Below are 17693 nucleotides of genomic sequence, written 5' to 3'. Positions count from 1 at the left end.
CATGAAGGAGGGAAAGCAAAATATGTCTTGGTATCCTTCAGCTCTTTGTACTTTTTACCCATGGTTTTCAAATTAAATATTTTAACATAATGGCCCTCTCTGCTCAAAGCCCTTTCTGCTGAGCACAGATATGGAAAATAAAGGAATTACAGAGGCACTTAGAAAAAGTCTGGAGAAAGGGCCATTGAAGGACAATTTTCTGGGAGAAATCTAACTTGACCTTTAAATAATGCCTAGTTTACTAGAGGAGGGATCTGGAGAATCTTGGTAGGGCATAACCAACATCCTCCATATATTTTGCATTTTATCAGGTACCACAACTTGAAGCAAAGGAATTGTAGGATTTAGCTTCTGAATACAAAAGTTTTGGATTAAAGAGACTCTATGACCCATCAAAGTATAGCTCAAAAGTGCTCAATTCCTGACCTATTAGGGGAAATCTCAACCAAAGCATGGGCTTAAAAATTGAATTTGGAAACAAGTGCTGTGAATTGGGAGACCCTTGAATATTTAAAAACAATGGCAGTAGCAGTAATTTTCAAGAAAACTGCCCGTAAGCTGAGCTTCCCAGTAGTATATTTCAGTAGAGTTGACAGAATTACTCATTAAAACCCGATTATCAAGTTACAGAGGGAAATGCATGTAACTTGATTTGCTTGGTATTGGTAAACATTGTCTGATCCTGTCATATATTGACATTGCTCCTCAGATCCAATTTCAGTGACTTTTATGTGAAGACTGGGCAGGAATATGAAGTCAGTGATGAGAAACCATTCAGCAGTAACAACGTTCATCATACTGGGTTTGACAAATGACCCACAGCTAGAGATTTTGGTTTTTGTCTTTCTGTTTATCACATATCTGTTAAGTGTAATTGGGAATCTGATCATAATTTCTCTCATCTTCATGGATTCCCATTTAAAAATAGCTATGTATTTTTTTCTTCAGAATTTCTCTTTCTTAGAAATCTCATTCACAACTGCCTGTGTCCCCCCATACCTGTACATCATATCAAGTGGGGACAGAACCATCACCATCAAGGCTTGCTTCAGCCAGATCTTTTTTATTGTCCTCTTCGGAGCTACAGATTTTTTTCTCTTGGCTGTGATGTCTTATGACCGCTACGTGGCCATCTGCAAACCCCTGCATTACGTGACCATCATGGACAGCAGAGTCTGCAGGAGTCTCATCCTCTGTTGTTGGGTATCTGGCTTATTGATTATCCTTCCACCGCTTGGTTTGACCCTCCATCTGGAATTCTGTGACTCTGTTATTGACCATTTTGTCTGTGATGCTTCTCCGATACTGAGGAATTCATGTTCAGATACTTGGTTCATAGAGCAGCTGGTTATAGTCTGTGCTGTGTTGACCTTCATAATGACCCTTGTGTGTATAGTTCTGTCATACATATACATCATTAGGACAATTCTAAGATTACCCTCTGTCCAGCAAAGGAAAAAAGCCTTTTCCACCTGTTCTTCCCACATGACTGTGGTTTCCATCACCTATGGCAGCTGCATATTTATGTACATCAAACCTTCAGCTAAGGATGAAGTGGCCATTAATAAGGCTGTTTCTCTGCTCCCTATATCTGTTGCCCCTTTGCTGAACCTCTTCATTTATACCCTGAGAAATAAACAAGTAAAGCAGTCTTTTCGTGATGTCCTTAAAAGACTTGCATTTCTTTCACAGAAATATTAGATTGTCATATTGGGAATTTAAATTAAAACAAAAAACAATTTCTTTTTTCTTTATCCATTCATCTGTCGATGGACATCTTGGCTCTTTCCACAGTTTGGCTATTGTGGACATTGCTGCTATAAACATTGGGGTGCACGTACCCCTTCGGGTCCCTACATTTGTATCTTTGGGGTAAATACCCAGTAGTGCAATTGCTGGATCGAATGGTAGCTCTAATTTCAACTGTTTGAGGAACCTCCATACTGTTTTCCAGAGGGGAAGATGTGGTATATATACACAATGGAATATTATGCAGCCATCAAAAGGAATGAGATCTTGCCATTTGCAACGACGTGGATGGAACTGGAGGGTGTTATGCTTAGTGAAATAAGTCAATCAGAGAAAGACATGTATCATATGACCTCACTGATATGAGGAATTCTTAATCTCAGGAACAAACTGAGGGTTGCTGGAGTGGTCGGGGGTGGGAGGGATGGGGTGGCTGGGTGATAGACATTGGGGAGGGTATGTGCTACGGTGAGCGCTGTGAATTGTGCAAGACTGTTGAATCACAGATCTGTACTTCTGAAACAAAGAACGCAACATATTTTAAGAAAAAAGAAAAAGAAGAAGATAGCAGGAGAGGAAGAATGAAGGGGAGTAAGTCAGAGGGGGAGAGGAACCAGGAGAGATGATGGACTCTGAAAAACAAACTGAGGGTTCTAGAGGGGAGGAGGGTTGGGGGATGGGTTAGCCTGGTGATGGGTATTAAAGAGGGCACATTCTGCATGGAGCACTGGGTGTTATGAACAAACAATGAATCATGGAACACTACACCAAAACAAATGATGTAATATATGGTGATTAACATAACAATAAAAAATTAAAAAAAACAAAAAACAATTTATCTTATATCAATATGAAATCATATATTACAAACAATATATCAGTTCAGCATATAGGTGGAATGGGAATTGTGTAGTTCTCATAATAAAATGAGGAACAATAAAGAAAATTGAGAAGAAAGTCTGAGGAAAAATTCTGATAGGCCCAGCATTATGCAGATGGATACTTCTAACTTTTCTGGAACTTCTGTGTCTCCCTAATCTACATTTCAATCTGCTCTTTTTAATCTTGTTAGGTATACATTAGTCATTAGTCTTGTGTGTTGAATCTCCATCCATGTCACTGCTTTCCCCTCCTTGCAACATTGCCTCTTTCAAAGTATTTTCTCTTTTAAAGAGGATAAGAACATTGATTTTTAGGAAACGTAAGTTCCCTCTACTTTCAGCTCTGCTTTGTTAATGCTGCCTCACAATAAACGTGGATTTGAACAAAATTCTAATAATCATCCTTGCCTCTTCTAATCTGAACTCATTAAAACATCTGCAAAAAATCATTACATAAACAAAAATGTACCAAATAGTCTTTAATGATAATTGATAGGCTTTCTCTTCTGAGTAATTGTTCCAAAACCAACTACTAAAGCCAGGTAAAACACAAAAATCATTGACTTAATAACATCAGATTTGTGGCTGAAACAATGAGGACCAGAGGGGCTGAGATTATGCAAAGGGCAGAACTGTGGAAAGATGAACTAACTGTAAATAGCTGCTTTAGGTCTTGAGGGCATTTTCAGATTCATGACTCTGGTAGATTAAAGACACTTGCAAGTTCTTTGTATTTTCTGATCTGGAAAGTAACAGTTTCTTTCCTCTGTCCTTTAATCTTGATTATCTTTATGACTTGATTTTGACCAGAAAATGTGGTAGAAGTGAATTTATATCACTTCAGAAATAAGGTATTTGGAGACCTGTAGCTTCCATCTTCTTTTTTGGAACTGATGCTTTGGGGAACCCAGGTGTTAGGTGAGGAATTTGAATACCCTGAGATTACCATGCAGTGAGGAGAGAGACACTTGCAGAGAGGCTGCATAGAGAGCAATACTTGCTCAGCTCCCCATCTCATTCAGCCATCTTAGCTTTGCTGACATCTGATGAGGAAGCCATCTTGGACATCAGCTTTGATGAGCCTTCACATAATTCCAAATCCACTCACCACTGATGACAACTAAATGAACCACCCAGCTGTCCCCTGTCCACTCCTAGAACTGCAAGTGATAAAAACTTCTTTCATCCGCTAAAACTTGGAGTGATATGTTATACAGCAATAAGTATTCAAAAATAGTGTCCAGGGTAAGGGCTTTGCCAGGAAAACAGCAGATCTCTTGGTGGTCTTGTAAGGCGAGAAAAACCATATTGGACACTGGAGAGGCCTTAATGAAAAGTCTTCAAGCTGTAGAATTTTGAGGTTTTTTTTCCCATTCTGTATGTACAATATATCCAAAAAGTGTTAATTAAAAACTTAGGAAAGCTGGCTCTTTAAGCAAGAGCCTGCATCTGGGTTTGGTCCTCTTTCTTAAGGTTATCAGCACTGATTCGGTTCCGTTGTCCACAGCCCCTCTCCGCCAAGGCACTCGATGCATGGCTTTGATGGTATCTGTGAGATATGCCTCTCTCCCTGCTCCTCAGCTGTGCAGATCTCTGCTCCCAGCTCAACAGTGTGGTAACCCTGCAGCCCTACCCTCCTCTTCCTTCCCCAGCCTGAGGTCTGAGGGCTCATATCGGATCCCTGTTTTATATCTCTGAGACCTGGGGCCTATTACACTCTTTCTTTTTTTAAATTTTTTGTGTTATGTTAATCACCATACATTACATCATTAGTTTTTGATGTAGCGTTCCCATTCTGTCGGTTGTCTTTTGGTTTTGTGGACTGTTTCTTTTGCTGTGCAAAAGCTTTTTATCTTGATGAAGTCCCAATAGTTCATTTTTGCCCTTGCTTTCCTTGCCTTTGGCGATGTGTCTAGGAAGAAGTTGCTGCAGCTGAGGTCGAAGAGGTTGCTGTCTGTGTTCTCCTTTAGGATTTTGATGGACTCCTGTCTCACGTTTAGGTCTTTCAACCATTTGGAGTCTATTTTTGTGTGTGGTGTAAGGAAATGGTCCAGTTTCATTCTTCTGCATGTGGCTGTCCAATGTTCCCAACACCATGTGTTGAAGAGACTGTCTTTTTTCCATTGGACATTCTTTCCTGCTTTGTCAAAGATGAGTTGACCATAGAGTTAAGGGTCCATTTCTGGGCTCTCTATTCTGTTCCATTGATCTATGTGTCAGTTTTTGTGCCAGTACCATACTGTCTTTTTTTTTTAAATTTTTTATTGTTATGTTAATCACCATATAGTACATCATTAGTTTTTGATGTAGTGTTCCATGATTCATTGTTTGTTCATAACACCCAGTGCTCCATGCAGAATGTGCCCTCTTTAATACCCATCACCAGGCTAACCCATCCCCCAACCCTCCTCCCCTCTAGAACCCTCAGTTTGTTTTTCAGTGTCCATCATCTCTCATGGTTCGTCTCCCCCTCTGACTTAACTCCCCTTCATTCTTCCTCTCCTGCTATCTTCTTCTTTTTCTTTTTTCTTAAAATATGTTGCGTTCTTTGTTTCAGAAGTACAGATCTGTGATTCAACAGTCTTGCACAATTCACAGCACTCACCGTAGCACATACCCTCCCCAATGTCTATCACCCAGCCACCCCATCCCTCCCACCCCCAACCACTCCAGTAACACTCAGTTTGTTTCCTGAGATTAAGAATTCCTCATATCAGTGAGGTCATATGATACATGTCTTTCTCTGATTGACTTATTTCACTCAGCATAACACCCTCCAGTTCCATCCACGTCGTGGCAAATGGCAAGATCTCATTCCTTTTGATGGCTGCACAATATTCCATTGTGTATATATACCACCTCTTCTTTATCCATTCATCTGTCGATGGACATCTTGGCTCTTTCCACAGTTTGGCTATTGTGGACATTGCTGCTATAAACATTGGGGTGCACGTACCCCTTCGGGTCCCTACATTTGTATCTTTGTGGTAAATACCCAGTAGTGCAATTGATGGATCGAATGGTAGCTCTAATTTCAACTGTTTGAGGAACCTCCATAATGTTTTCCAGAGTGGTTACACCAGCTTGCATTCCCACCAACAGTGTAGGAGGGTTCCCCTTTCTCCACATTCCCACCAACATCTGTCGTTCCCTGACTTGTTAATTTTAGCCATTCTGACGGGTGTGAGGTGGTATCTCATTGAGGTTTTGATTTGGATTTCCCTGAGGCCAAGTGATGTTGAGCACTTTTTCATGTGCCTGTTGGCCATTTGAATGTCTTTGGAAAAATGTCTGTTCATGTCTTCTGCCCATTTCTTAATTGGATTATTTGTTCTTTGGGTGTTGAGTTTGATAAGTTCTTTATAGATTTTGGATACTAGCCCTTTATCTGATATGTCATTTGGAAATATTTTCTCCCATTCTGTCGGTTGTCTTTTGGTTTTGTGGACTGTTTCTTTTGCTGTGCAAAAGCTTTTTATCTGGATGAAATCCCAATAGTTCATTTTTGCCCTGGCTTCCCATGCCTTTGGTGATGTGTCTAGGAAGAAGTTGCTGCAGCTGAGGTCGAAGAGGTTGCTGCCTGTGTTCTCCTTTAGGATTTTGATGGACTCCTGTCTCACGTTTAGGTCTTTCAACCATTTGGAGTCTATTTTTGTGTGTGGTGTAAGGAAATGGTCCAGTTTCATTCTTCTGCATGTGGCTGTCCAATGTTCCCAACACCATGTGTTGAAGAGACTGTCTTTTTTCCATTGGACATTCTTTCCTGCTTTGTCAAAGATGAGTTGACCATAGAGTTGAGGGTCCATTTCTGGGCTCTCTATTCTGTTCCATTGATCTATGTGTCTGTTTTTGTGCCAGTACCATACTGTCTTGATGATGACAGCTTTGTAATAGAGCTGGAAGTCCGGAATTGTGATGCCGCCAGCCTTGCTTTTCTTTTTCAATATTCCTCTGGCTATTCGGGGTCTCTTCTGGTTCCATACAAGTTTTAGGATTATTTGTTCCATTTCTTGGAAAAAAGTGGATGGTATTTTGATGGGGATTGCATTGAATGTGTAGATTGCTCTAGGTAGCATTGACATCCTCACAATGTTTGTTCTTCCAATCCATGAGCATGGAACGTTTTTCCATTTCTTTGTGTCTTCTTCACTTTCTTTCATGAGTATTTTATAGTTTTCTGAGTACAGATCCTTTGCCTCTTTGGTTAGATTTATTCCTAGGTATCTTATGGTTTTGGGTGCAATTGTAAATGGGATCGACTCCTTGATTTATCTCTCTTCTGTCTTGTTGTTGGTGTATAGGAATGCCACTGATTTCTGTGCAATGATTTTGTATCCTGCTACTTTACTGAATCCCTGTATGAGTTCTAGCAGTTTTGGGGTGGAGTCTTTTGGGTTTTCCACATACAGTATCATCTCATCTGCAAAGAGTGAGAGTTTGACTTCCTCTTTGCCGATTTGGATGCCTTTGATTTCTTTTTGTTGTCTGATTGCTGTGACTAGGACTTCTAATACTATGTTGAACAGCAGTAGTGATAGTGGACATCCCTGCCGCGTTCCTGACCTTAGGGGAAAAGCTGAGAGCTTTTCCCCATTGAGAATGATATTCGCTGTAGGTTTTTCAGAGATGGCTTTTATGATATTGAGGTATGTACCCTCTATCCCTATACTCTGAAGAGTTTTGATCAAGAAAGGATGCTGTACTTTGTCAAATGCTTTTTCTGCATCTATTGAGAGGATCCTATGATTCTTGTTCTTTCTTTTGTTAATGTATTGTATCACGTTGATTGATTTGCGGATGTTGAACCAGCCTTGCAAGCCAGGGTTAAATCCCACTTGGTCATGGTGAATAATCCTTTTAATGTACTGTCGGATCCTATTGGCTAGTATTTTGGTGAGAATTTTTGCATCCATGTTCATCAAGGATATCAGTCTGTAATTCTCCTTTTTGATGGGGTCTTTGTCTGGTTTTGTGATCAAGGTAATGGAGGCCTCATAAAATGACTTTGGAAGTTTTCCTTCCATTTCTATTTTTTGGAACAGTTTCAGGAGAATAGGTATTAATTCTTCTTTAAATGTTTGGTAGAATTCCCCTGGGAAGCCATCTGGACCTGGCCTTTTGTTTGTTGGGAGAATTTTGATGACTGCTTCAATTTCCTTAGTGGTTATAGGTCTGTTCAGCTTTTCTATTTCTTCCTGGTTCAGTTTTGGTAGTTGATACATCTCTAGGAATGCACCCATTTCTTCCAGGTATCTAGTTTGCTGGCATAGAGTTGCTCATAATATGTTCTTAGAATTGTTTGTATTTCTTTGGTGTTGGTTATGATCTCTCCTCTTTCATTCATGATTTTGTTGATTTGGGTCCTTTCTCTTTTCTTTTTGATAAGTCTGGCCAGGGGTTTATCAATCTTGTTAATTCTTTCGAAGAAGCACCTCCTAGTTTCGTGGATCTGTTCTACTGTTCTTTTGGTTTCTAGTTCATTGATTTCTGCTCTGATCTTTATTATTTCTCTTCTCCTGCTGGGTTTAGGCTTTATTTGCTGTTTTTTCTCTAGCTCCTTTAGGTGTAGGGTTAGGTTGTGTATTTGAGACCTTTCTTGTTTCTTGAGAAAGGCTTGTATTGCTATATACTTTCCTCTTAGGACTGCCTTTGCTGTATCCCAAAGATTTTGAACAGTTGTGTTTTCATTTTCATTGGTTTCCATGAATTTTTTTAATTCTTTAATTTCCTGGTTGACCCATTCATTCTTTCGTAGGATGCTCTTTAGCCTCCATGTATTTGAGTTCTTTCTGACTTTCCTCTTGTGATTGAGTTCTAGTTTCAAAGCATTGTGGTCTGAAAATATGCAGGGAAGAATCCCCATCTTTTGGTACCAGTTGAGACCTGATTTGTGACCCAGGATGTGATCAGTTCTGGAGAATGTTCCATGGGCACTAGAGAAGAATGTTCATTCCGTTGCTTTAGGATGGAATGTTCTGAATATGTCTGTGAAGTCCATTTGGTCCAGTGTTTCATTTAAAGTCTTTATTTCCTTGTTGATCTTTTGTTTAGATGATCTGTCCATTTCAGTCAGGGGGGTGTTAAAGTCCCCCACTATTATTGTATTGTTGTCAATGTGTTTCTTTGCTTTTGTTATTAATTGCCTTATCAAATTGGCTGCTCCCATGTTAGGGGCATAGATATTTACAATTGTTAGGTCTTCTTGTTGGATAGACCCTTTCAGTAGGATAGAGTGTCCTTCTTCATCTCTTATTACAGTCTTTGGTTTAAATCTAGTTTATCTTATATAAGGATTGCCACCCCAGCTTTCTTTAGGTGTCCATTAGCATGGTAAATTGTTTTCCACCCCCTCACTTTCAATGTGGGGATGTCTTTGGGTCTAAAATGAGTCTCTTGCAGACAGCACATTGATGTGTCTTGTCCCCCCTCTGATACCCAGGAGCTCTGCTGCACTCAGGCACCCCTGGTGTTTCTGTGACTCCAAGGGTCCTGAGACCCCGTGAGGGTTCCACCCCCCACCTTAGCCACTGGAGCGATGTCCCTCAGCGGGGCTGACTTCTAAAAGTTCTGATTTTGTGCTCCGCGGCTCTATCACTTGCCAGAAGCAGCCGACAGAGGCCCACTCCCCCGCCGTCTATCCTCCCGAATATCGCCTCGGATTCACTTCTTCGCACGTCCTACCTTTCAGAAAGTGGTCGCTTTTCTGTTCAGAGAGTTGTTGCTATTCTTTTCTTCGATCTCCTGTTGAGTTTGTAGGTGTTCAGACTGGTTTGATCCCTATTCAGCTGAATTCCTGAGACCAGACGAAATCTAGGTCTCCTACTCCTCCGCCATCTTGCTCCACCCCCCTTTTCCCTCTTTCTTAAAAGGAAAATAATAAAACCTCAGCATTGTTGGGTACAGGTCCCTTTATATATTATAACCTACAGATTATGAACAGCTTAAATGCAGCTGATACTGCTGTGCATTTTGTTCAGTCCCGTAATTTTGAGGTTAAGAAGTTGGAAGTTATTATTATATATATAATAGAGTGGCTATCTTGTTAGTGGCAGGAAAATGAATTTGTCTCCTGTATCCTAATTACTATATCTTTTTAATTATATGGGAAAACATTTAGGCCTATGGAAAAAAATTTCAGGAGTCTATTTTTCTGATCTCCAGATTTTCCAACTCTAATATGTTCTCCAGCTCCTTCAATAAGTAGTCCACCCATTTCTGTCCTTTGGTCTCTATAATTGTTCTGGAAAACTCAGTAAGTGAGAAATTTTCTATATGAAAGTTTAACCACTTAAGTAAACATTTAAGTGTTTTATTATTCAGAAAGCTGCTCTCAGATAGCTTTCTTGTTACTGTAGAACTAGAAAAAAGGATCAATGCTAAGCTTTCCAAAGCTGGCAATGATTTTGAACTATCAATTCTAGAGATATTTATAATTGAAAAATAGACTTTTGATGATGAAATTCAATCATATAAGAGATGCTTCTGGATTGGAAATCCATTTTTGTATCTTCAAATTAATTTTCAAATCTTTCTAGGATAACAGCTAACATTTCTAGAACATTTACTATGTGCTAGATACTGTGCTAAACATTTTACATAGTTTGTCTCAACCAATCTTCACAGCAACTCTCTGAGCAATAGGCAGAGAGGACCCCTCCCAAGATCAAGGAAAACAGGCCAACATCCCAGCATGTAATAGTAAAACTTACAAATTTTAGAACGAAGGAAACCATCTTAAGGGCAGTTAGGGGGAAGAGATTCCTTAAGTACAGAGTGAGGAACATCAGAATAACGTCAGACCTATCCACAGAGACCTGGCAAGCCAGAAAGGGCTGGCAAGACATATTCAGAGAAGAACATGCAGCCAAGAATACTTTATCCAGCAAGGCTGTCATTTAAAATGGATGGAGAGATGCAGAGCTTCCAAGACTGGCAGAAACTGAAAGAATATGTGACCACTAAGCCGGCCATGCAAGAAACATTAAGGGGGGTTCTACAAAAGGAGAAGACCCCAAGAATGATATACAACAGAAATTGACAGAGACAATCTATAGAAACAAGGTCTTCACAGGCAATGTGATGACAATAAATTCATATCTTTCAATAATCTCAACGTGAATGGCCTAAATGCTCCCATAAAACGGCACAGGGTTGTGGATTGGATAAAAAGACAGGACCCATCCATATTCTGTTTACAAGCAACTCATTTTGAACCTAAAGATACATCCAGACTGAAAGTGAAGGGATGGAGATCCATCTTCCATGCCAGCGGACCTCAAAAGAGCTGGGGTAGCAATTCTTATATCAGACAAATTAGATTTTACACTAAAGACTGTAGTTAGAGACACTGAAGGACACTATATCATTCTTAAAGGGTCTATCCAGCAAGAAGGTCTGAAAATTGTAAATATTTATGCCCCCAACATGGGAGCAGCCATCTGTATAAGCCAACTGTTGACCAAAATAAAGAGTCATATTGCTTTAAAACTGGAACGCAATCACAAGAAAAAAATTGGCAGAAATTCAAACACTTGGAAGCTAAAGACTACTCTGCTCAAGAATGTTTGGGTCAACCAGGAAATCAGAGAACTTCAACAATTCATGGAAACCAATGAGAACAAAAACACATTGGTCCAAAACCTATGGGATACCACAAAGGCAGTCCTAAGGGGGAAATACATAGTCATCCAAGCTTCACTCAAAAAACTAGAAAAATCTTGAATTCACCAACTAACTGTACACTTTAAAGGACTAGAGAAAAAGCAACAAATGATGCCTAAGCCATGCATTAGAAGAGAAATAATTAAGATTAGAGCAGAGATCAATGATTTAGAAACCAGAAACACAGTAGATCAGATCAACGAAACTAGAAGCTGGTTCTTTGAAAGAATTAATAAGATCAGTAAACCAGAAAAGATGGTGGAGGAGTAGGAGACCTGGGTTTCGTCTGGTCTCAGGAATTCAGCTGAATAGGGATCAAACCATTCTGAACACCTACGAACTCAACAGGAGATCGAAGAGAAGAATAGCAACAACTCTCTGAACAGAAAAGCTACCACTTACTGGAAGGTAGGACGTGCAGAGAAGTGAATCCGAGGCGATATCCGGGAGGATTGATGGTGGGGGAGGGGGCCTCTGTCGGCTGCTTCTGGCAAGTGATAGAGCCGCGGAGCACAAAATCGGACCTTTTAGAAGTCGGCTCCGCTGAGGGATGTCACTGCAGTGGCTAAGTGGGAGGTGGAACCCTCACGGGACAGTGTCGTCTCAGGACCCTCGGGGTCACAGAAAGACCGGGGGTGCCTGAGTGCAGCAGAGCTCTCAGGTATCAGAGCGGGGAAGCCGGCTGCAGAGACAGAGCCAAGGCACGGGCTCTTAGCTCGGGGTGGCCATAAACTGTGATCCGCGGCCCAGTCGGGCCACTGCTCCTCCAGCAGGGACCCAACAAGCAGCAGAGCTGGGGAGACTCCCCTTCCTCCCCTGGGAGGAGCGGCGCGGGAGCGCACCGCAGGGATCTGCTGGGTTTGGAGACTCCACACAGGATCGGGTGCCAGAGATAGAAACATTCCGTCAGAGGCCGGGTTAGCACAGAGTGCGGCGGGAGACCGGGGACGCGGGAGTGACTGCTTTTCTCTGGGGGCACACTGAGGAGTGGGGCCCCGAGTTCTCAGCTCCTCTGGGTGGAGATTGGGAGGCCACCATTTTCATTCTGGTCCTCCAAACTTGTACCAAGAGCTTGGAGGGAACAACAGCACCGGAGAGCAAACCCGAGCAGCTTGCTTAGCCCGGACCGACAAGGGCGGGGCAATTCCGCCTCCGGCAAAGACATTTGGGAACCACGGCAACAGGCCCCCTCCCCCAGAAGATCAGCACGAACAGCCAGCAAGCCAAGACCAAGTTTACTGATCAAGGAGAATGGGAGAACTCCAGCGCTAGGGAAATACTGCACATAGAATTCATGGCTTTTTTACCATGATTCATTAGTTTTTTCAAAGTTGATTTTTTTAACTGTTTTTTTTTCTTTTTTTTGAATTTTTCTTTTTCCCTTTTTCAACCAACATCTTATCAATCCCTTTTTTAAAAAATAATTTATTTTTCATTTTTTAGAATCATATTTTATCCCTTCTTAGTAGTTACCCTTATTTTTGGCATATATATGTAAGTTCTCTCTTTAAAATTTTGAGATACAGTTTCTTCTAACAGATCAAAATATACCCTAAATCACTAGTGTATGGGTTTGTTCTAGTCTCCTGCCTGATCACATTCTCTCCCTTTTCTTTTTTTCTTTTCTTCTTTGTTTTTTAATCTTCTTCTTTCTTTTTTCAAACTTCTTATCAATTCCTTTTATAAAATCTTTTATAATTTTCATCTTTACAGTCATCTTCCATCCCTTCATTTTATCAACCATTATTTTGTACATATATAAGTCTTTCTTCCTTTAAAATGTTAGGAGGCACTTTCTTCAAACAGACCAAAATATGCCCAAAATCTAGTGTGTGGCCCTGATCTATACACTAGTCTGATCATATTTGATCATATTCTGTTTTTTTTGTTTTGCTCTGTTTTTGTTTGTTTTTATCTTTTTCTTTTTCTTTCTCTTTCTTTTTTCTTTCTTTCCCTTTCTTTTCCCCTGGTTTCAGGTCTTTTTTGATTTATATAGAGTATATTTGCTGGGGACATTGTTAACCTGTTAGCATTTTGTTCTCTCATTCATCTATTCTTCTCTGGACAAAATGACAAGACAAAAAAAATTACCGAAGAAAAAGAACAAGAGGTAGTACCGTCTGCCAGGGACCTACTCAATATGGACATTAGTACGATGTCAGACCTAGAGTTCAGAATCATGACTTTAAAGATACGAGCTGGGCTTGAAAAAAGCGTGGAAGTTATTAGAGAAACCCTTTCTGGAGAAATAAAAGAACTAAAATCTAACCAAGTCGGAATCAAAAAGGCTATTAATGGGGTGCAATAAAAAATGGGGGCACTCACTGCTAGGATAAATGAGGCAGAAGAGAGAATCAGTGATATAGAAGACCAAATGATGGAAAATAAAGAGGCTGAGAAAAAGAGAGATAAACAAATACAAGACCACGAGGGCAGAATTCGAGAGATAAGCGATACGATAAGACAAAACAACATTAGAATAATTGGGATCCCAGAAGAAGAAGAAAGAGAGAGAGGGACAGAAGTTATATTGGAGCAAATAATAGCAGAGAACTTCCCTAATGTGGGGAAGGAAACAGGCATCAAAATCCAGGAGGCATAGAGAACCCCTCTCAAAATCAATAAAAATTGGTCAACACCCTGACATCTAATAGTAAAACTTATGAGACTCAGAGACAGAGAAAATCCTGAAAGCAGCTCGGGAGAGGAGATATGTAACCTACAATGGTAGAAACATTAGATTGGCAACAGACCTATCCACAGAGACCTGGCAGGCCAGAAAGGACTGGCATGATATCTTCAGAGCACTAAACGAGAAAAATATGCAGCCAAGAACACTATATCCAGCTAAGCTGTCATTGAAAATAGAAGGAGAGATGAAAAGCTTCCAGGACAAACAAAAACTAAAGGAATTTGCAAACATGAAACCAGCCCTTCAAGAAATATTGAAAGGGGTCCTCTAAGCAAAGAGAGAGCCTAAAAGCAGCATAGATCAGGAAGGAACACAGACAATAGACAGTAACAGTCACCTTACAGGCAATACAATGGCACTAAATCCATATCTTTCAACAGTTACCCTGAATGTAAATGGGCTACAGGCCCCAATCAAAAGACACAGGCTATCTGATTGGATTAAAAAACAAGACCCATCCATATGCTGTCTGCAAGAGACTCATTTTAGACCCAAAGACACCCCCACATTGAAAGTGAGGGGGTGGAAAACCATTTACCATGCTAATGAACACCTAAAGAAAGCTGGGGTGACAATCCTTACATCAGACAAATTAGATTTTAAAACAAAGACTGTAATAAGAGATGAAGAAGGACACTCTATCCTACTGAAAGGGTCTATCCAACAAGAAGATCTAACAATTGTAAATATCTATGCCCCTAAAATGGGAGCAGCCAATTTTATAAGGCAATTAATAACAAAAGCAAAGAAACACATTGACAACAATACAATAATAGTGGGGGCTTTAACACCCCCCTGACTGAAATGGACAGATCATCTAAACAAAAGATCAACAAGGAAATAAAAACTTTAAATGAAACACTGGACCAAATGGACTTCACAGACATATTCAGAACATTCCATCCCAAAGCAACGGAATGAACATTCTTTTCTAGTGCCCATGGAACATTCTCCAGAATTGATCACATCCTGGGTCACAAATCAGGTCTCAACTGGTACCAAAAGATTGGGATTCTTCCCTGCATATTTTCAGATCACAATGCTTTGAAACTAGAACTCAATCACAAGAGGAAAGTCAGAAAGAACTCAAATACATGGAGGCTAAAGAGCATCCTACTAAAGAATGAATGGGTCAACCAGGAAATTAAAGAAGAATTAAAAAAATTCATGGAAACCAATGAAAATGAAAACACAACTGTTCAAAATCTTTGAGATGCAGCAAAGGCAGTCCTAAGAGGAAAGTATATAGCAATACAAGCTTTTCTCAAGAAAGAAGGAAAGTCTCAAATACACAACCTAACCCTACACGTAAAGGAGCTAGAGAAAAAACAGCAAATAAAGCCTAAACCCAGCAGGAGAAGAGAAATAATAAAGATCAGAGCAGAAATCAATGAAATAGAAACCAAAAGAACAGTAGAACAGAGCAACGAAACTAGGAGCTGGTTCTTTGAAAGAATTAACAAGATTGATAAACCCCTGGCCAGACTTATCAAAAAAAAGAGAAATGACCCAAATCAACAAAATCATGAATGAAAGAGGAGAGATCACAACCAACACCAAAGAAATACAAACAATTCTAAGAACATATTATGAGCAGCTCTATGCCAGGAAATTAGATAACCTGGAAGAAATGGGTGCATTCCTAGAGATGTATCAACTACCAAAACTGAACCAGGAAGAAATAGAAAAGCTGAACAGACCTATAACCACTAAGGAAATTGAAGCAGTCATCAAAAATCTTTCAACAAACAAAAGCCCAGGGCCAGATGGCTTCCCAGGGGAATTCTATCAGACATTTAAAGAAGAATTAATACCTATTCTCCTGAAACTGTTCCAAAAAATAGAAATGGAAGGAAAACTTCCAAAGTCATTTTATGAGGCCACCATTACCTTGATCCCAAAACCAGACAAAGACCCCCATCAAAAAGGAGAATTACAGACCAATATCCTTGATGAACATGGATGCAAAAATTCTCACCAAAATACTAGCCAATAGGATCCAACAGTACATTGAAAGGATTATTCACCATGAGCAAGTGGGATTTATCCCTGGCTTGCAAGGCTGGTTCAACATCCGCAAATCAATCAACGTGATACAATACGTTAACAAAAGAAAGAACAAGAATCATAGGATCCTCTCAATAGATGCAGAAAAAGCATTTGACAAAGTACAGCATCCTTTCTTGATCAAAACTCTTCAGAGTATAGGGATAGAGGGTACATACCTCAATATCATAAAAGCCATCTCTGAAAAACCTACAGCAAATATCATTCTCAATGGGGTAAAGCTGAGAGCTTTTCCCCTAAGGTCAGGAAAGCGGCAGGGATGTCCACTATCACTACTGCTGTTCAACATAGTATTAGAAGTCCTAGCCCCAGCAATCAGACAACAAAAAGAAATCAAAGGCATCCAAATCGGCAAAGAGGAAGTCAAACTCTCACTCTTTGCAGATGATATGATACTGTATGTGGAAAACCCAAAGGACTCCACCCCAAAACTGCTAGAACTCATACAGGGATTCAGTAAAGTAGCAGGATACAAAATCATTGCACAGAAATCAATGGCATTCCTATACACCAACAACAAGACAGAAGAGAGATAAATCAAGGAGTCGATCCCATTTACAATTGCACCCAAAACCATAAGATACCTAGGAATAAATCTAACCAAAGAGGCAAAGGATCTGTACTCAGAAAACTATAAAATACTCATGAAAGAAAGTGAAGAAGACACAAAGAAATGGAAAAACGTTCCATGCTCATGGATTGGAAGAACAAACATTGTGAGGATGTCAATGCTACCTAGAGCAATCTACGCATTCAATGCAATCCCCATCAAAATACCATCCACTTTTTTCCAAGAAATGGAACAGATAATCCTAAAACTTGTATGGAACCAGAAGAGACCCCGAATAGCCAGAGGAATATTGAAAAAGAAAAGCAAGGCTGGCGGCATCACAATTCCGGACTTCCAGCTCTATTACAAAGCTGTCATCATCAAGAGAGTATGGTATTGGCACAAAAACAGACACATAGATCAATGGAACAGAATCGGGAGCCCAGAAATGGACCCTCAACTCTATGGTCAACTCATCTTTGACAAAGCAGGAAAGAATGTCCAATGGAAAAAAGACAGTCTCTTCAACACATGGTGTTGGGAACATTGGACAGCCACATGCAGAAGAATGAAACTGGACCATTTCCTTACACCACACACAAAAATAGACTCCAAATGGTTGAAAGACCTAAACGTGAGACAGGAGTCCATCAAAATTCTAAAGGAGAACACAGGCAGCAACCTCTTCGACCTCAGCCACAGCATCTTCTTCCTAGAAACATCGTCAAAGGCAAGGGAAGCCAGGGCGAAAGTGAGCTATTGGGATTTCATCAAGATAAAAAGCTTTTGCACAGCAAAAGAAAGAGTCCACAAAACTAAAAGACAACTGACAGAATGGGAAAAGATATTTGCAAATGACATAGCAGATAAAGGGCTAGTATCCAAAATCTATAAAGAACTTATCAAACTCAACACCCAAAGAACAAATAATCCAATCAAGAAATGGGCAGAAGACATGAACAGACATTTTTCCAAAGAAGACATCCAAATGGCCAACAGATACATGAAAAGTGCTCAACATCGCTCGGCATCGGGGAAAGCCAAATCAAAACCTCAATGAGATAGCACCTCACACCCGTCAGAATGGCTAAAA

At 40.2% G+C, this 17693-nt stretch overlaps 1 protein-coding gene across 1 annotated transcript; it reads left to right on the top strand.

Annotated features, from left to right (window-relative positions):
* Positions 1-720: 720 nt before the first annotated feature.
* LOC114215030 (olfactory receptor 6C2-like) lies at positions 721-1701 on the top strand. The gene has a single exon (XM_028110935.2). It carries the CDS (start codon positions 751-753, stop codon positions 1699-1701), a length of 951 nt encoding a protein of 316 aa, XP_027966736.1. The 5' UTR covers positions 721-750.
* Positions 1702-17693: the final 15992 nt, after the last annotated feature.

This window comes from Eumetopias jubatus, unplaced genomic scaffold (assembly GCF_037043125.1).
Source record: "Eumetopias jubatus isolate StellerSeaLion01/CBP00866 unplaced genomic scaffold, mEumJub1_p1.0 scaffold_8, whole genome shotgun sequence".
Lineage (NCBI taxonomy): Eukaryota > Metazoa > Chordata > Mammalia > Carnivora > Otariidae > Eumetopias > Eumetopias jubatus.
The sequence above is the reverse complement of the archived record's forward strand: the minus strand, read 5'-3'. Positions and strand labels throughout refer to the sequence as shown.